This window comes from Bufo gargarizans, unplaced genomic scaffold, assembly GCF_014858855.1.
Source record: "Bufo gargarizans isolate SCDJY-AF-19 unplaced genomic scaffold, ASM1485885v1 original_scaffold_2222_pilon, whole genome shotgun sequence".
NCBI lineage: Eukaryota > Metazoa > Chordata > Amphibia > Anura > Bufonidae > Bufo > Bufo gargarizans.
Genome location: NW_025334698.1, coordinates 224,981 through 245,468, shown reverse-complemented (window position 1 = coordinate 245,468; position 20,488 = coordinate 224,981). Strand labels below are relative to the sequence as shown.

At 51.9% G+C, this 20,488-nt stretch overlaps 1 protein-coding gene across 2 annotated transcripts in view; it reads left to right on the top strand.

The window, feature by feature from the left end:
• The first annotated feature begins 888 nt into the window (after positions 1-888).
• LOC122924085 (F-actin-capping protein subunit beta) overlaps positions 889-20,488 on the top strand; it is a 33,865-nt gene continuing 14,265 nt past the window's right edge. For both annotated transcript variants that reach the window (XM_044275006.1, XM_044275005.1), the window contains exons 1-2: positions 889-1,044; positions 19,843-19,932. In XM_044275006.1, the coding sequence (XP_044130941.1) occupies positions 1,042-1,044; positions 19,843-19,932 (93 nt within the window). In that variant the 5' untranslated portion in view covers positions 889-1,041. The remainder of the gene's footprint in view (positions 1,045-19,842; positions 19,933-20,488) is intronic.

The window sequence follows — 20,488 nt, the reverse complement described above, 5'->3', positions numbered from 1 at the left end:
ATGGACACTGTGGAGGCCACTGTTAAAGGGATGGACACTGTGGAGGCCACTGTTAAAGGGATGGACACTGTGGAGGCCACTGTTAAAGGGATGGACACTGTGGAGGCCACTGTTAAAGAGGCGTTCACTGTGGATGTTACTGTTAAGGGGGCGGGCCGCTGTGGAGGTCACTGTTAAAGGGGCAACTTCTGTTGAGGTCACTGTTAAGAGGGCCGTGGGCGGGCCCCTGAGGAGAACACTGTCAAGGGATTGGGCTGCTGTGAAACTCACTGTTAAAGGGGCGGGCCGCTATGAAGGTCAAAGTTAATTGGATAGGCTGCTTTCGAGGTCCAATTTTAAAGTGGCGGGCACTGAGGGGGGTCAGTGTTAGAGGGTGGGGTGCTGTAGAGGTCGCTGTTATGGGGGATACTGTCGATATCTTTTAACGACACACAGAAACATGAAAGGAAATAGATGAAATATACCCGTGCGAAGCGGGTCCTTCTGCTAGTTACATTATAATTATAGCCTCATCACTACACTGATCATTACCATGATTATTATTATTCTTTGCTCTTCCGCTCCTGTCAGCACTGATCACTCTCACTATACTATGTTGCTTTTCCGCTCCTGTCAGCACTGATCACTCTCACTATACTATGTTGCTTTTCCGCTCCTGTCAGCACTGATCACTCTCACTACTATACTATGTTGCTTTTCCGCTCCTGTCAGCACTGATCACTCTCACTATACTATGTTGCTTTTTCGCTCCTGTCACTCTCACCCTCTCTCATTACTATTAATATACTTGGCCCCGCCCCTCAGCCGCAGGCCCCGCCTGTCTGTCAGTTACGTCACGTACTCCATACTTGGTGATGACTGGGAGGAGAAGCTCTGATTGGCTGAAGGGGCAGTGCGGCGGGCGTGTCCGGAGCTCGCGAGCAACTGACCCGGATGTTCACTCCTAGGTCCTAAGGAAGTAGAGGCGCCGCCGGGCCTACGGGGCACAGCGATACCGAACCGTAAGAGCACCGGAGAGCCCGGCCCTCACCCACCGCAGCCATGGTAACTACAGGGGACGCCCGCCGGTAGAGGGGGAATGGCGGGGGGACGCCCGCGGGTGATAGGCCGTAATCTGTCAGTTAAACAGCGCCCGTGACGTCATTCTGCTTGCACCATGACGACACAGGGAGTGTAGGGCGGGTTATGGAGGCAATTGAGTCTGCAGACCCCGAAGATAAAATCCGAGTGTAGTAGTGTGGTCATATCCCTGTGCAACGCCCAGCCGGCCCCTATATACAGACCAGCACCTCTGTATAACACCCTGTACACCAGACTGCCCCTATATACAGACCAGCACCTCTGTATAACGCCCTGTACACCAGGCTGCCCCTATATACAGACCAGCACCTCTGTATAACGCCCTGTACACCAGACTGCCCCTATATACAGACCAGCACCTCTGTATAACGCCCTGTACACCAGACTGCCCCTATATACAGACCAGCACCTCTGTATAACGCCCTGTACACCAGACTGCCCCTATATACAGACCAGCACCTCTGTATAACGCCCTGTACACCAGACTGCCCCTATATACAGACCAGCACCTCTGTATAACGCCCTGTACACCAGACTGCCCCTATATACAGACCAGCACCTCTGTATAACGCCCTGTACACCAGACTGCCCCTATATACAGACCAGCACCTCTGTATAACGCCCTGTACACCAGACTGCCCCTATATACAGACCAGCACCTCTGTATAACGCCCTGTACACCAGACTGCCCCTATATACAGACCAGCACCTCTGTATAACGCCCTGTACACCAGACTGCCCCTATATACAGACCAGCACCTCTGTATAACGCCCTGTACACCAGACTGCCCCTATATACAGACCAGCACCTCTGTGTAACGCCCTGTACACCAGACTGCCCCTATATACAGACCAGCACCTCTGTGTAACGCCCTGTACACCAGACTGCCCCTATATACAGACCAGCACCTCTGTGTAACGCCCTGTACACCAGACTGCCCCTATATACAGACCAGCACCTCTGTGTAACGCCCTGTACACCAGACTGCCCCTATATACAGACCAGCACCTCTGTGTAACGCCCTGTACACCAGACTGCCCCTATATACAGACCAGCACCTCTGTGTAACGCCCTGTACACCAGACTGCCCCTATATACAGACCAGCACCTCTGTGTAACGCCCTGTACACCAGACTGCCCCTATATACAGACCAGCACCTCTGTGTAACGCCCTGTACACCAGACTGCCCCTATATACAGACCAGCACCTCTGTGTAACGCCCTGTACACCAGACTGCCCCTATATACAGACCAGCACCTCTGTGTAACGCCCTGTACACCAGACTGCCCCTATATACAGACCAGCACCTCTGTGTAACGCCCTGTACACCAGACTGCCCCAATATACAGACCAGGACCTCTGTGTAACGCCCTGTACACCAGACTGCCCCTATATACAGACCAGCACCTCTGTGTAACGCCCTGTACACCAGGCTGCCCCTATATACAGACCAGCACCTCTGTGTAACGCCCTGTACACCAGGCTGCCCCAATATACAGACCAGGACCTCTGTGTAACGCCCTGTACACCAGGCTGCCCCAATATACAGACCAGGACCTCTGTGTAACGCCCTGTACACCAGGCTGCCCCTATATACAGACCAGCACCTCTGTGTAACCCCCTGTACACCAGGCTGCCCCAATATACAGACCAGGACCTCTGTGTAACGCCCTGTACACCAGACTGCCCCTATATACAGACCAGCACCTCTGTGTAACGCCCTGTACACCAGACTGCCCCTATATACAGACCAGCACCTCTGTGTAACGCCCTGTACACCAGACTGCCCCTATATACAGACCAGCACCTCTGTGTAACGCCCTGTACACCAGGCTGCCCCTATATACAGACCAGCACCTCTGTGTAACGCCCTGTACACCAGGCTGCCCCTATATACAGACCAGCACCTCTGTGTAACGCCCTGTACACCAGGCTGCCCCTATATACAGACCAGCACCTCTGTGTAACGCCCTGTACACCAGGCTGCCCCTATATACAGACCAGCACCTCTGTGTAACGCCCTGTACACCAGGCTGCCCCTATATACAGACCAGCACCTCTGTGTAACGCCCTGTACACCAGGCTGCCCCTATATACAGACCAGCACCTCTGTATAACGCCCTGTACACCAGGCTGCCCCTATATACAGACCAGCACCTCTGTATAACGCCCTGTACACCAGGCTGCCCCTATATACAGACCAGCACCTCTGTATAACGCCCTGTACACCAGGCTGCCCCTATATACAGACCAGCACCTCTGTATAACGCCCTGTACACCAGGCTGCCCCTATATACAGACCAGCACCTCTGTATAACGCCCTGTACACCAGGCTGCCCCTATATACAGACCAGCACCTCTGTATAACGCCCTGTACACCAGGCTGCCCCTATATACAGACCAGCACCTCTGTATAACGCCCTGTACACCAGGCTGCCCCTATATACAGACCAGCACCTCTGTATAACGCCCTGTACACCAGGCTGCCCCTATATACAGACCAGCACCTCTGTATAACGCCCTGTACACCAGGCTGCCCCTATATACAGACCAGCACCTCTGTATAACGCCCTGTACACCAGGCTGCCCCTATATACAGACCAGCACCTCTGTATAACGCCCTGTACACCAGGCTGCCCCTATATACAGACCAGCACCTCTGTATAACGCCCTGTACACCAGGCTGCCCCTATATACAGACCAGCACCTCTGTATAACGCCCTGTACACCAGGCTGCCCCTATATACAGACCAGCACCTCTGTATAACGCCCTGTACACCAGGCTGCCCCTATATACAGACCAGCACCTCTGTATAACGCCCTGTACACCAGGCTGCCCCTATATACAGACCAGCACCTCTGTATAACGCCCTGTACACCAGGCTGCCCCTATATACAGACCAGCACCTCTGTATAACGCCCTGTACACCAGGCTGCCCCTATATACAGACCAGCACCTCTGTATAACGCCCTGTACACCAGGCTGCCCCTATATACAGACCAGCACCTCTGTATAACGCCCTGTACACCAGGCTGCCCCTATATACAGACCAGCACCTCTGTATAACGCCCTGTACACCAGGCTGCCCCTATATACAGACCAGCACCTCTGTATAACGCCCTGTACACCAGGCTGCCCCTATATACAGACCAGCACCTCTGTATAACGCCCTGTACACCAGGCTGCCCCTATATACAGACCAGCACCTCTGTATAACGCCCTGTACACCAGGCTGCCCCTATATACAGACCAGCACCTCTGTATAACGCCCTGTACACCAGGCTGCCCCTATATACAGACCAGCACCTCTGTATAACGCCCTGTACACCAGGCTGCCCCTATATACAGACCAGCACCTCTGTATAACGCCCTGTACACCAGGCTGCCCCTATATACAGACCAGCACCTCTGTATAACGCCCTGTACACCAGGCTGCCCCTATATACAGACCAGCACCTCTGTATAACGCCCTGTACACCAGGCTGCCCCTATATACAGACCAGCACCTCTGTATAACGCCCTGTACACCAGGCTGCCCCTATATACAGACCAGCACCTCTGTATAACGCCCTGTACACCAGGCTGCCCCTATATACAGACCAGCACCTCTGTATAACGCCCTGTACACCAGGCTGCCCCTATATACAGACCAGCACCTCTGTATAACGCCCTGTACACCAGGCTGCCCCTATATACAGACCAGCACCTCTGTATAACGCCCTGTACACCAGGCTGCCCCTATATACAGACCAGCACCTCTGTATAACGCCCTGTACACCAGGCTGCCCCTATATACAGACCAGCACCTCTGTATAACGCCCTGTACACCAGGCTGCCCCTATATACAGACCAGCACCTCTGTATAACGCCCTGTACACCAGGCTGCCCCTATATACAGACCAGCACCTCTGTATAACGCCCTGTACACCAGGCTGCCCCTATATACAGACCAGCACCTCTGTATAACGCCCTGTACACCAGGCTGCCCCTATATACAGACCAGCACCTCTGTATAACGCCCTGTACACCAGGCTGCCCCTATATACAGACCAGCACCTCTGTATAACGCCCTGTACACCAGGCTGCCCCTATATACAGACCAGCACCTCTGTATAACGCCCTGTACACCAGGCTGCCCCTATATACAGACCAGCACCTCTGTATAACGCCCTGTACACCAGGCTGCCCCTATATACAGACCAGCACCTCTGTATAACGCCCTGTACACCAGGCTGCCCCTATATACAGACCAGCACCTCTGTATAACGCCCTGTACACCAGGCTGCCCCTATATACAGACCAGCACCTCTGTATAACGCCCTGTACTATATGTAGGGCAGGGGGTTGTAATATACCTGCTGTGCCTCACGTGTCGCCTGTCACAATGGGCAGGTGAGCTGACGCTCATCTGCTGTGGTGTCTGGCCTTATTGCCTGCGCTCTCCTGCTTGTATTGTCTATAATAGTTATGTTGTCTGCTTTTTGTTACAGTGTATCAGTGCAGGCTTCGCTCTATGCGCTGAGCACAGCAGCACAAATCTGTGTTGTGCTCTGAGCTGATACATTGTCACAAACCCTCAGCTGTTAGAATCACCTGGGGCTTTCAGTCTCTAGCTACATACAACCAATCGGTCTCTTTTGCCCATTGCAACCAATCACAGCGCGGCTTCCGTTTTCAGCGCAGACTATGAGGTGAAAACCGCGCTGCGCTTTTCTTTCTGACTGCTTCTTAAATCTTCTCCAGTGACTGTTCACTGTCAACAAGCAGATGTACTGATAGTGGATTTGAAGAGGAAGAACAAACTTTTAAAGGGGTACTCCCATCTGAGGTGTATCCACAGCGGAGTTTGCGGAGTCTGTGCGCCCTCTACTGTTTCCTCTGCTCCGTGTCCACCATTGATTCGGACCATGCATGTGCTGTTAGGACAGGGGCCCTATCGTTCCTGGGCTCCGTGGGGGCCCCGCTGCAGGGCCCCCCTGTAATGTAAGAGTCTCCACACCTGATAACAGTGCAGATGTCTTCCTGTACTGGATTTGCCGGCATGCTGTTGTCCTATGTTATCAGCCAGTACATTGCAGGCTGTTCCGTAACAGTGTGTCAGGAATTTCTCCATCACTCTGCCACTTCCTCATTTTTGGTCATTCCTGAACGCCGCCGGGCGGTCATTCTGCTTAAAGGGGTGTCGTGGGTTTTGTCCGAGCTTTGAAATGTATCCCCCTCCCTCTATGCCCGGGCCCCTCACACACAATGAACTTGCCCCTGCTCCTCGGCACTCGAGTCGCTTCTGACGGCCGCCGCTGTTTCTTCCCCGTCGCGCAGATGAAAACATCCGGGTTTGGGGGCAGCCAATAGCAGGCAGTGGCGGGGAGCGAGGTAAGTACTTTGTGTGTGGGGGGCATTTCAGGGGTCGGATAACGACCTTATGTGTTTTGCTGTCTGCAAACGTGGATCCGCATACTGGACACGTGCATCCCGCTAACATGAATAGGACATGTTCCCTAAATTGCTGCACGGCCACGCGGATGCAGACAGCACGCGGATGACATCTGCATTTTTTGCGTCCACATGTGATCCGATGTGGATCACAAATACAAGGCCTAACGGTGTGCGCAACCTTTTGTAAAATCCTAATTGACTCCATTTTCCCTCAGTTTCCTTTTTCCATGCTTGCTGTCAATGAATGGAAACATGCTTGTCTATATGCAGATGCTGGAAACTGCTCAGGCCTTGAGAGCCTCTCATGCTGTATCCAGTCTGGACAGCACCTCTCCCTGTCCTGATGGTTTGTTACAGTGTATCCGTCTCCTCAAAACATATGTGCAGACCTAGTGCTTTTTCACAGCTGAGGGTTTGTTACAAGTGCATCTAGTTTAGGCAATCCTTAGCAGCACAAACCTTTTTCCCGTTCTGATTGTACGTTACAGTGTACCAGTGCTTGGAAAAAAAGGCATGTACAGGCCTAGCGCTTTTAGCTGCTGAGGGTTTGTAACAATTGCATCCAGTGTAGTCAACTCCCAGCAGTATAAACCTCTCCCTGTCCTGATTGTTTGCTACAGTGTGTCAGTGACCTGGAAACGTATGTATAGGCCTAGTGCTTCTCACAGCTGAGGGTTTGCTGCAATTGTAACCAGTCTGGGCAACAATCATCAGTGAACTGAACAGTCAGGGGTGGGCAACCGGCGTTACTCCAGCTTAGGGCTGCAGTAAACGATTATTTCAGTAATCGAGTATTCTAATAAGAAAAAATGAATTAATAGACGGTTTTCCTTTATAAAAACTCATCAGACCCCCTTCAATTCCCCCAGTGCCATCCATTGCCATGTCCCCCCCCCCCCCAGTAGTCGCTGCACAGGGGCCACTACCCCGCTGCTCCCCAGTAGTCGCTGCACAGGGGCCACTACCCCGCTGCTCCCCAGTAGTCGCTGCACAGGGGCCACTACCCCGCTGCTCCCCAGTAGTCGCTGCACAGGGGCCACTACCCCGCTGCTCCCCAGTAGTCGCTGCACAGGGGCCACCACCCCGCTGCTCCCCAGTAGTCGCTGCACAGGGGCCACCACCCCGCTGCTCCCCAGTAGTCGCTGCACAGGGGCCACCACCCCGCTGCTCCCCAGTAGTCTCTGCACAGGGGCCACCACCCCGCTGCTCCCCAGTAGTCTCTGCACAGGGGCCACCACCCCGCTGCTCCCCAGTAGTCTCTGCACAGGGGCCACCACCCCGCTGCTCCCCAGTAGTCGCTGCACAGGGGCCACCACCCCGCTGCTCCCCAGTAGTCGCTGCACAGGGGCCACCACCCCGCTGCTCCCCAGTAGTCGCTGCACAGGGGCCACCACCCCGCTGCTCCCCAGTAGTCGCTGCACAGGGGCCACCACCCCGCTGCTCCCCAGTAGTCGCTGCACAGGGGCCACCACCCCGCTGCTCCCCAGTAGTCGCTGCACAGGGGCCACCACCCCGCTGCTCCCCAGTAGTCGCTGCACAGGGGCCACCACCCCGCTGCTCCCCAGTAGTCGCTGCACAGGGCCCCACCCCGCTGCTCCCCAGTAGTCGCTGCACAGGGGCCACCACCCCGCTGCTCCCCAGTAGTCGCTGCACAGGGGCCACCACCCCGCTGCTCCCCAGTAGTCGCTGCATTCCTGCTCCGTGGTCACGTGATGTAAACGAATCCTCGATGCAGGGAAATTGCATCGAAGAATTTTTTGAATCGATTACATTGAGTAATTGTTGCAGCCCTACTCCATCTGTTGTGAAACTATAACTCCCAGCATGCATACTTGCTCTTCTCAGAACTCTCATAGAACTAAATGGAGCATGCTGGGAATTGTAGTTTCACAACAGCTAGAGTGCCACAGGTTGCCCACTGCGCAGAAACATTGTAACAGACCATCAGGGCAGGAGGGAGATTTGGCTGCTGTTTTGTTTAGCTGACAGAGAATTGTCTAGACTGGATACACTTGTAACAAACCCCCAGCTGGGAGAAGTACTAGGTCTGTCCAAATTCTCCGCTCTGGATGTAAACCAAAGTGTTTCTGTTCACTGACAGCCAGCAGGGATTTTGAGACCGGTGAAACTGTAATATCTGCTGATGCAGAGGGGACTGGTTAGTGACTCGGCCCCTCTGATGTATAGACGGTTTTGGAGTCCAGGACTCTTTAGGTTCTGCCCAGGGCTGGTCTCACTGAGAACGCGGGTGCAGTGTATGGTAACTTCCTGCCGAGTAGGATGTGGGCAGCAGCGGGCACAGTGCTTCCTCCTAGAAGAAGCTGGGGGCATGCGTCCTGCTGCATGTCTGGTCCTGTCTGCAGTCCCCGGCTCCATGCGGGACATTCCTGCTTCGTGGCGCTCACTTCCTCCTCCCGGGGTCTGTGCGTGCGATTGCATCGCCTTCACATTGCGACCACTAGAGCTCGTTAACGTATTGCGCCACTTCTTTTTACCCCTAATTTCTAGCCAAGATAGTTTTATTTTATTTTTTTCAAAAAAGTTAAGGCATGGAATACAGTCGCCATATAGCAGTACGTGCACCGTCACATGGCAGGCGAATGTACTGCTGCAGATGGCATGTGTCCTGATCCGTTAAATTCCCCGTCACTGTGTCGGACTGGCAGAAACATACCCCTTTATTACCGGTGTACCCTTATGGTAAGCAAGACAGAGTCGCCAGGGTCACGCGGGCAGCGTAGGGCCGTAGACACAAGCCCATGTTTGTTTAGGAAAACACAAAGTGCAATTCCGCTCTTTGTAAGGAAGCTGATTGCGGAATTGTGTAGGCATCGTACGTTGCGGACGCAGGCGTCGCTTAACCCGACTGTCGTGCAATTCGACATGCACAACTTTCCCTGCGTGTGGTGAGTCGCTCGACCGCCTCGGACCCATTGACGCATTCACTGTCGTTGGAGCGAGAAGGTTTCAAGTTAAGCAAATACTCGGCGCGTTTTGTGTGACACTTGGGCCACGGCTATGGGGGGGGGGATGTGGGGGTCATTAGCTATAACCGCCTTGCTGACAAGATACATGATAGCTTACACATGTAAACCTATGGAGGCTTCATCCTGGTGCCGCTGTGGATAAGGGTGCATTCACACGGCCGTAAGTGTTTTGTGGTCCGCAAAACACGGATACCGGTTTTGCGGACCGCACTTGGCTAGCGCTATATAGAGAATGCCTGTTCTTGGACAAGAATAGGACATGCTCCATATTTTTTTTAAATTAATGGGTCCGCACCCGTTCCGCAAAATTGCGGAACGGATGCGGATCCATTTTTGTGAATGCAAACTTATCTTGAGATAACAGTTCGGTGCCCTTCTAACGGGCAGCGGTGCCATCCTTGCGGCTTCAGGCTCTGCATTCCGTCACATTAGTGCTTTCACATCTGCTGTAACCCTATACCCGCCAGTCTCCGCTCTGCAGCTTCCTGACGCTTTCCATAATGAGCCGCCAAAAATAGAGACTGTGCCCGAATGGCAGCTCGCACGTCGGGAAGGTGGAGAACAGGCGGGCGCAGGGATACTGATTACTATGGCAGGAGGAGAGTGAGGTCTGAGCCCTGCCATGCCTCATTGGCCCTTCTGTGCCAGTTTATCCCGGGGCTGAAGGCTGTTTGCTAAGGAATGTGAACTTTATTGGGAATTAATGTTTCCCTAGCAACCAGACTGTCAGACAGGACCCGGCTGCTTGGCTTAGGCCTCATTCAGCACCATTACAGTCTATAGGGCTGTTCACATGGCCAGTGAGTAATGGATGTCCAAAAATAAGACCTATTCTTTGCCGTTTTGTCGGCCAAACGGATCCCATTGAAATCAGCGGGACCATGTTAAACGGCCGTTTAGACAGAATTGCACCTGTATAATGCCCATTAAAAACAGTTACGCTATATTAAAAAAAAAACAAAAAAAAACACCCTTCCACAGGAACGCCTTTCTCAGCACTGAAGGCAGCAGGACCTGACGTCACATGATCAGGCTGGGAGCATCAGGTCCTGCTGCCTCCAGTGCGGAGCAAGTGTTTCCGGCTGCGCCTGTGGTGGTGGGGGGTGGTGTATTGTTTTTTTATTTTGGATTTGTTAGTACTACAATGGGTGGGGGGCATTTATATATGACATTTGACGTTCATCCGTTTTTAGCGGGTCTTAGAAACAGATGCAAAATGGTTGAGAAACAGACACTAAAAACGGATAGGCGGCCAGGAAATTGATGCAAAAAGGCCACGACAGTGTATCCGTATTTTTTTTTTTTTTTTTTTACGCGGTAGGTATCTGCAGTATAGACTGACGCAAAGCAGATTTCAAAACTGCGGCGTTTAAAAAAATAAATAAATTTCAAGCAGCATGGAGGAGATTTGTAAAACTTCATCCACTTTGTTGCGGCGGATCATCCACCCACAATTCCGTGGTGGCAGATCTGCAGCGTTTCTTCCCATCAGGGTACGTATTCACACGGTGCATTAGTCGCGCAGATTTTCGGGAGGATCTACCAGCAAAGTGTATGAAATAAGACCAATCTCATGTACACTTTGGGGGTCATTTATGATTAGACCTACGCCGCTCACGCCAGTGCCGAAAAAGGGGGTCTCATATATCCTTTTCTACGCTTTTTGGGAGCTGGCGTCGATTTGAGAGTGGTGTACGCCAGCGGATCATGCGCCAAAGTTATGTAGATGCCGACACTTCTATATAACTTCGGCGCATCCACCGCCAGCACTGGGGTACTAAGACTGGCGTCTAAATCTCCAGTCTTAATAAATGACCCCATTTGTTTTTTAACTCCATGTGGACACTGTGCTGCTGTGTGGATTTGGGTATCTGCAGTGTCCGTTTTGTGCGATTTTATTTTTAATTTTGGGATTTCGCCCTTTTCAAAACTGCATCAACTCTGCAAATCCGGAATGCGGGTTTTGAATCCATGTGGAAATTTGTGCAGATTTTCAGTAAGACAGCCCACCCCCATGTGTCTTTTTGATGCGGAGTTTGGTGTATTTTCCACATCAGTACACGCTAAGGATGCGCTCTGCGTTGATTTCGGCAGGAATCCGCGCTCTTACTGCTTACCACGTGTTGTTTTTCATGTGCAAAATTGAAGAAAAAATAATTCTTAAAGCGCCTTCTGCTAGGAAAAGGGGCAGGTTCCATGTGTGGATTTTTCGCCATTGAATGGGGATATTCTGCAGTAGTGCTCGCCGCGGCAGACATGCGAGGGTCTGCTCCGACTTATGCTGCGATTCCGCAGATTTCTGCAATGTAGGAAGATATGAGGCTGTGACGGCGAGGCTCGCAGTATGCCGGATTACAGGGTGACCTCCTGTGCTCAGATTTTGCACCGTTTCTCCTGCTCTAAAGCAGCCTGCAGTACTGGGCGGATTACCAGATGCCGGATTACAGGGTGACCTCCTGTGCTCAGTATCTCCTACTCTAGAGCAGCCTGCAGTACTGGGCCGGATTACCAGATGCCGGATTACAGGGTGACCTCCTGTGCACAGTATCTCCTACTCTAGAGCAGCCTGCAGTACTGGGCCGGATTACCAGATGCCGGATTACAGGGTCACCTCCTGTGCACAGTATCTCCTACTCTAGAGCAGCCTGCAGTACTGGGCGGATTACCAGATGCCGGATTACAGGGTGACCTCCTGTGCACAGTATCTCCTACTCTAGAGCAGCCTGCAGTACTGGGCGGATTACCAGACGCCGGATTACAGGGTGACCTCCTGTGCACAGTATCTCCTACTCTAGAGCAGCCTGCAGTACTGGGCGGATTACCAGATGCCGGATTACAGGGTGACCTCCTGTGCACAGTATCTCCTACTCTAGAGCAGCCTGCAGTACTGGGCGGATTACCAGATGCCGGATTACAGGGTGACCTCCTGTGCACAGTATCTCCTACTCTAGAGCAGCCTGCAGTACTGGGCGGATTACCAGATGCCGGATTACAGGGTGACCTCCTGTGCTCAGATTTTGCACCGTTTCTGCATTTACTGCAGGGCCGTTTCCTCTTCTGCTTTTTCAGTGAATTTGCATCTTTCGTCACTCGGGGGTAACGGGCTCTGGGGAATTTTCCCCGGCAGTTTTCTCAGACACAACTGACACCGCGGCGATGGAGTACTAATGAGGACGCATCAGCTGTGTACTGATCCATTATCTAATCATTTTATTATTTTATCCATATTATACTGGGAGGAGGATCTAGTCACCTCCAAAGCTGCATTCACTATTCTCACAGTTCGAAGTTTCAGGGCTTCACATCTTGAGGCTTATGCAGGGGATTGTGGGAAATGTAAAGACACACAAGGACGTCACCTCTTCTACTCCAGTCACCTCCAAAGCTGCATTCACCATTCTTCTGGTCTCTTATTAGCTCAGAGGTTGCAGGGCTTGACATCTCGAGGCGTTAGTCCTGCAGCGCATCATGATAATTGTAATGACGCTGTTGATTGTTTAAAAAGAAAAAAGTCTTCAGGGACATCACCTCTTCTACTCCAGTCACCTCTAAATCTGTATTTTCTACATTCTTCTACTCTCGTAATAGGTCAGAGGTTGCAAGGGCTTCACGTCTCAAAACTTAGCCCTGCAGCACATTGTGGCAAATGTAACGACGCTGCTTCTTCATCGTCTTCTACTCCAGTCACCTCCAAAGCTGCATTCGTGACTTTTCTGGTTACCTGCTGGCTCCTAGTTTGCAGGGCTTGCCCCTGATGGTTCTGGCTTGTGTCGCAGTACATTATGGCTCGGGGATATCCCTTCCTTGCTGCGTCTGGGTCTGCCACTGTGCATTGTGGGAAGATTTGTCACGCCCAGCACTATACTGTAGTCGGATTTGGAAGGAATATGGCCTCCAATACAATATAAAGCCCCAGATTGCTGCAAAGGGAATAGGTCACCACCATGGTGACTGTGTGACAGCAGAATTTTGGACTGCAGCTCCGGATGTGAATAGAGTAGGAGGCATGTGACTGAGGGTTTTCGGTTAGCGTTCAGTAACGCTGTGTTAGGTTTGACCCGTGTGCAGTCTCCTGGGCGTGTCCGTGTGCAGTCTCCTGGGCGTGTCCGTGTGCAGTCTCCTGGGCGTGTCCGTGTGCAGTCTCCTGGGCGTGTCCGTGTGCAGTCTCCTGGGCGTGTCCGTGTGCAGTCTCCTGGGCGTGTCCGTGTGCAGTCTCCTGGGCGTGTCCGTGTGCAGTCTCCTGGGCGTGTCCGTGTGCAGTCTCCTGGGCGTGTCCGTGTGCAGTCTCCTGGGCGTGTCCGTGTGCAGTCTCCTGGGCGTGTCCGTGTGCAGTCTCCTGGGCGTGTCCGTGTGCAGTCTCCTGGGCGTGTCCGTGTGCAGTCTCCTGGGCGTGTCCGTGTGTCCAGATGGAACAACCCTTTAAGCGAAGAGTACACATTAGACCAGGGATATTGCCTGCTGTGAAACTACAAGTCCCAGCATGCACTCCTTCTTGGCTGTTCTTGTAATTATCACAGAAGTGAAAGGCGGATTCTGGGAGTTGTAGTTTCAGGGCAGCTGGGGTGCCGGAGGTTCTTACATTATACGGTCAGCCGATTTATGCCGTGCTATGGGCTGAGTGGGCGTAGAATGACCCTCGTGAGAAGAGCGGGGTTAATGGGATTACCACCTAAGCCGTCCGCTCTGCTTTTATCATTAGTCGCTGTCCGTTCTGTGTGACCGTGAAATCAGTATCCAGACGGCCTCTTCAGTTAGAATTAGACAGTATGGAGGCACGAGGCACATGGCGCCTCACTGACGCACGGGGAAAAGGAATGGCCGCCTCACTGAGGCATGGAGCAAAGGGATGGCCGCCTCACTGAGGCATGGAGCAAAGGGATGGCCGCCTCACTGAGGCACTGGGCAAATTGTGACCATGGCGGGCACTGTATCTTCTGCCCCCTCAGCCCCGGGGGACAGAGAAGCCACATACCAGGGAGCTGCCACCTCTCAGCTTTCACTGCTGACCAGAGCTGGAGGACAACCTGATACCTGACCGGCTCTGCTATTCTGTGCCTCAGCACATTCCACCATCAGCCATCCCAGGCCGAGTGGGAGGCACCGCGGGGAGCCACGTCTAGTGCCACCCTTAAACACGACTTAAGCCGAAATGTAAAAGGGGTGTGTGTGAGAGTTGCCCCCAGTTCTGCCTGCTGCCTTTGGGGACCCCTTTAATGTGGCTTCACGGTTTATAATGAGATTCCCGATGCATAATGTATGAGCAGAACATCTCGTACGGGCGGACTGCGGCACTTACCCTAGAAAACCCTGGGCCTGAAGCCATGTTACAATGCGGGCTGTCCTATGCAGTCTGGTGTTCTCTGGTATCAGCCATTGTAAACCCAGTAAAGGCTGACCATTGTAACTGGGGACCATTTTAGCCTCCAGTACAGCGTCCTATGCAGAGGTGTCGTCTGTACTGAGGGATGATGGGCGGATTTACTATTCAGGGGCCTGGGAAAGCTGCGAATGATGTGCCCATCATAATGTGTCACCCAGCTTTCCCAGAAACAGATAAAAAATTAAGACCCCACTTTTATACTGAGGTTTATAAAAGTTGCATATAAAGTGCTCTTTAGTTATACTGCACTGATCCGGAGCCATATCATGGTTTATACTCCAGTCACATCCAGAGCTGCATTTACAATTTGATTTCTTTTAACCCATTGAGCAGGGCATTATGCAAGCTGACTGGCAGCGGAGTGGAGCAAATACCACTTTCTGCTTCCATGGGCCTCCCTCAGACATTTGAAAGCGGCTCTGGATGTGACTGGAGAAGAATGAAAGTGCAAAACCCATAGAAGCCTGCATGAAGCGCGGCTGGGGGTTTCTTTACTGCAGCGGGGTTGCAGTTTCTGTGCGTGACAGTCGGGAAAACGGCTGGCGTCACTGCGGTATATGGTTCCCAGCTGCTGACCGCGGAGAGCGCGTCCAGCCAGGATGCAGAAAAGCATCCAAAACGCATATTGCTCGCAGCAAGGCGTCCTGCCCACCCCATCACGGAGGGGATTGGCAGCGGATGAAAGGAAAGTCAAGATTTCCTCGCTGCCTTTAACAAGGGGAGAAAAATGATGTTTTGGAGATATAAACATCCCGTCAGTAAGATAAACACTGGCGGTGCACGTGGAAGATGCAGGGGGCTCCGCTGACCTCCCCCCCCCCCCCCGGTGCTCTGACATAACCTGGGGCTGTCCACAAGCAGCTGTGTCCAGAGCACTGCACCTTGTATCTGCCCCCTGTATACAGCTCTGCTGCTCCGATCCTGGTATCTGCCCCCTGTATACAGCTCTGCTGCTCCGATCCTGGTATCTGGCCCCCGTATACAGCTCTGCTGCTCCGATCCTGGTATCTGCCCCCCGTATACAGCTCTGCTGCTCCGATCCTGGTATCTGCCCCCCGTATACAGCTCTGCTGCTCCGATCCTGGTATCTGCCCCCCGTATACAGCTCTGCTGCTCCGATCCTGGTATCTGCCCCCCGTATACAGCTCTGCTGCTCCGATCCTGGTATCTGCCCCCCGTATACAGCTCTGCTGCTCCGATCCTGGTATCTGCCCCCCGTGAACAGCTCTGCTGCTCCGATCCTGGTATCTGCCCCCCGTATACAGCTCTGCTGCTCCGATCCTGGTATCTGCCCCCCGTATACAGCTCTGCTGCTCCGATCCTGGTATCTGCCCCCCGTATACAGCTCTGCTGCTCCGATCCTGGTATCTGCCCCCCGTATACAGCTCTGCTGCTCCGATCCTGGTATCTGCCCCCCGTATACAGCTCTGCTGCTCCGATCCTGGTATCTGCCCCCCGTATACAGCTCTGCTGCTCCGATCCTGGTATCTGCCCCCCGTATACAGCTCTGCTGCTCCGATCCTGGTATCTGCCCCCCGTATACAGCTCTGCTGCTCCGATCCTGGTATCTGCCCCCCGTATACAGCTCTGTCTATGGGAAATCTCACTCAGAATCCTTGTTAAGTAACGTTAAATGTGAGCGTTCCTGTCCATCACCGCAGTGTATTTACATTCCTGCACTGATACACTGTAACAGCTGCTCTCCCTGATTACTGTACAGATTCAATACTGCTCAGTACACATCTGTCTATAGACTTCTATCCTGTATCCTGGGTATAATCCTCAGTATCTGCTCTTATTCTGTATATATGGACACTGCACAGTACCACTTCTCCTGTCCTGTATACTGGGTGTAATCCTCAGTATCTGCTCTTATCCTGTATATATGGACACTGCACAGTACCACTTCTCCTGTCCTGTATGCTGGGTGTAATCCTCAGTATCTGCCCTTATTCTGTATATATGGACACTGCACAGTACCACTTCTCCTCTCCTGTATACTGGGTGTAATCCTCAGTATCTGCTCTTATTCTGTATATATGGACACTGCACAGTACCGCTTCTCCTGTCCTATATACTGTGTGTAATCCTCAGTATCTGCTCTTATTCTGTATATACAGACACTGCACAGTACCGCTTCTCCTGCCCTGTATACTGGGTGTAATCCTCAGTATCTGCTCTTATTCTGTATATACAGACACTGCACAGTACCGCTTCTCCTGTCCTGTATCCTGGGTGTAATCCTCAGTATCTGCTCTTATCCTGTATATATAGCACTGCACAGAACCACTTCTCCTGTCCTGTATACTGGGTGTAATCCTCAGTATCTGCTCTTATCCTGTGTATATATATACACTGCACAGTACCACTTCTCCTGTCCTGTATACCGGGTGTAATCCTCAGTATCTGCTCTTATTCTGTATATATGGACACTGCGCAGTACCACTTCTCCTGTCCTGTATACTGGGTGTAATCCTCAGTATCTGCTCTTATCCTGTATATATGGACACTGCACAGTACCACTTCTCCTGTCCTGTATACCGGGTGTAATCCTCAGTATCTGCTCTTATTCTGTATATATGGACACTGCCTAGTACCACTTCTCCTGTCCTGTATACCGGGTGTAATCCTCAGTATCTGCTCTTATTCTGTATATATGGACACTGCACAGTACCACTTCTCCTGTCCTGTGTACTGGGTGTAATCCTCAGTATCTGCTCTTATCCTGTATATATGGACACTGCACTGTACCACTTCTCTCCTGTATACCGGGTGTAATCCTCAGTATCTGCTCTTATTCTGTATATATGGACACTGCCTAGTACCACTTCTCCTGTCCTGTATACCGGGTGTAATCCTCAGTATCTGCTCTTATTCTGTATATATGGACACTGCACAGTACCACTTCTCCTGTCCTGTATACTGGGTGTAATCCTCAGTATCTGCTCTTATCCTGTATATATGGACACTGCACAGTACCACTTCTCCTGTCCTGTATACCGGGTGTAATCCTCAGTATCTGCTCTTATTCTGTATATATGGACACTGCACAGTACCACTTCTCCTGTCCTGTATACTGGGTGTAATCCTCAGTATCTGCTCTTATTCTGTATATATGGACACTGCACAGTACCACTTCTCCTGTCCTGTATACTGGGTGTAATCCTCAGTATCTGCTCTTATCCTGTATATATGGACACTGCACAGTACCACTTCTCCTCTCCTGTATACTGGGTGTAATCCTCAGTATCTGCTCTTACTCTGTATATACATACACTGCACAGTACCACTTCTCCTCTCCTGTATACTGGGTGTAATCCTCAGTATCTGCTCTTATCCTGTATATACATACACTGCACAGTACCACTTTTCTTGTCTCTGGGTTTCTTTATTGCCCATGTTCCATTCATTTCTGCTGTGCAGTTCCCCCTTTATTTTTTTTGCAGCTTTGTTATATATTTTCTGAATTTCCTGCTTTCGTTCCTCCCAGTTCGTGACCTTTTGTCCGTTTACTTCCACTTTTGATCGGGTTAAATCTACATGAAATGCTCTCTAACCTGACACGCCTGATTCTCCAGTCACATTCAGAGCGGCAGCCTTTGTTCTGCACTGGCTGTCAGGCTACAGGGCCTCTTATCTCCCAGCATCTGCGCGGTGCATGTTCAGCATCTGCGCGGTGCATGTTCAGCATCTGCGCGGTATTGTAGTGGATTCCTGATGTTGGGTTTAACCTTGGATAGTGTGTGTTATTTGGGTCACTGAATATTGCCAGGATGTGCCTGAAAATGATCCCGACAATGCACGTGAAGGCCAGCAGAATTGCGAATGCAGCTCCGGATGTGACTGCAGAATTAATTTTTTTTTTTTTTTTTTTTTTTTTTTTTTAGGCCTTTGTGCAGAGTACGTGGGAGTGTTACAGTGCTTTGCTGTGTGGGGTGGTATTCCTGGAGTCTCCTTTTTTTTTTTTCTGGCCTCCCCCAGTATTTCAGAGGCTTTCCGGTTTCAGCCATTTCTACCTATGCCCGCCGTCTGGCACTCGCAGGGTACTTTCTGTTTAACTTGTGCCGATGCATAAGTAGCAAAGCAATAGAAGACACATGCACAGTCAGTCACTCTGCCTCCGCAGGGGGTGCACATTTAAAGGATGCACCAGTCTCCCATGCATAGCTTGTGCCATGTGTGAGGTATGGGCACTGGATGGGACTTGGAAATTCCTCAGCACGTGCACAGGGTGCCTGCAGTGCTGTTCTGTGGGGCATAGGCACTGCCCTGCGTGGGCATGCTGACTCTGCATAGGGCATAAATGCTACACTGTATAGGTTGGGATGTGGGCATTGCATTGTGTGGGGGATGGACACAGCACTGTAAGGGGTGGAGGGGAGTGGACATGGCATGGGGCATGGTGAGGTGTCTTGCCAGCTGTGGTTTTAAGTGCTTCCCCAGTCCCTCTGTATAGACCATGACTTTTGACAGCGGAGCAGATCGGCAGCCAAAGATGATCGCTCCATTAGATGAAATAAGGACAGCCGGGCGGCACAGAGTACAGACACTTTGGGGTGTGTTCTTGGCAGGTCAGTGGGTAATCGCTGCCAGGCTCCAGGGTCATCTATACAAATTGCTGATTCCAAACTATCCCAGTTCTTATCTCTGCTGCTTCAATTGGGAGACCAGCGCCACCTGCTGGATAATGCTGCAGTAACCACCCCTTGTCTAAGCTTGTGCTGGAGAGAGGGGTCCTGCAAACACCAAGATCAGAACTTCCTGTGTTAACCAGTGAGGGGAAGGGGCCAGATACTGCTTCCATGATGACCGATGGCCGCCCCTTGTGCATAGAGTGCGCAGGCAGTGACGCTGCTTCTCTTGTTTTGTTGCAGTCAGTGATTTTTGGCTATTTTGTTCTTTACTGGTGCACTTTTCATCATGATGTATTTTATATTTTTTATCTTTCTGTTTCAGAGTGACCAACAGTTGGACTGTGCCTTGGATTTAATGAGGCGTCTCCCTCCCCAACAGATTGAGAAGAACCTCAGTGACCTCATTGACTTGGTAAGAATCATCTTCTTTACCTGAAATGTATAATAAGGCAGCTCTGTTCCACCTGCCCCGGGTCTGGTGGTGGCGGCCTGCCCCGGGTCTGGTGGTGGCGGCCTGCCCCGGGTCTGGTGGTGGCGGCCTGCCCCGGGTCTGGTGGTGGCGGCCTGCCCCGGGTCTGGTGGTGGCGGCCTGCCCCGGGTCTGGTGGTGGCGGCCTGCCCCGGGTCTGGTGGTGGCGGCCTGCCCCGGGTCTGGTGGTGGCGGCCTGCCCCGGGTCTGGTGGTGGCCGCCTGCCCCAATTCTGATTTAAAAGGTAACTTCTAAAAAGAATGAAGTGCTGCTATGAGCGCCTTGCACCTTTTGGCTTTAACTGACTCTTCTTGGCTGTTCGATCGTACAGAGTATGGATCCCAAATACCTCCTGTGTATCTGGACTCCATATGCTTGTACAGTCGAGCAAAGCCAATGAAAGACTAAGTTGCTGGACGTGCAGAGCATAGATTGTCTCTGGAGATTATGCAGTTACCCTTCCATCTCTTTACCGATTCTGCGATCCTGGCTGGGATGAT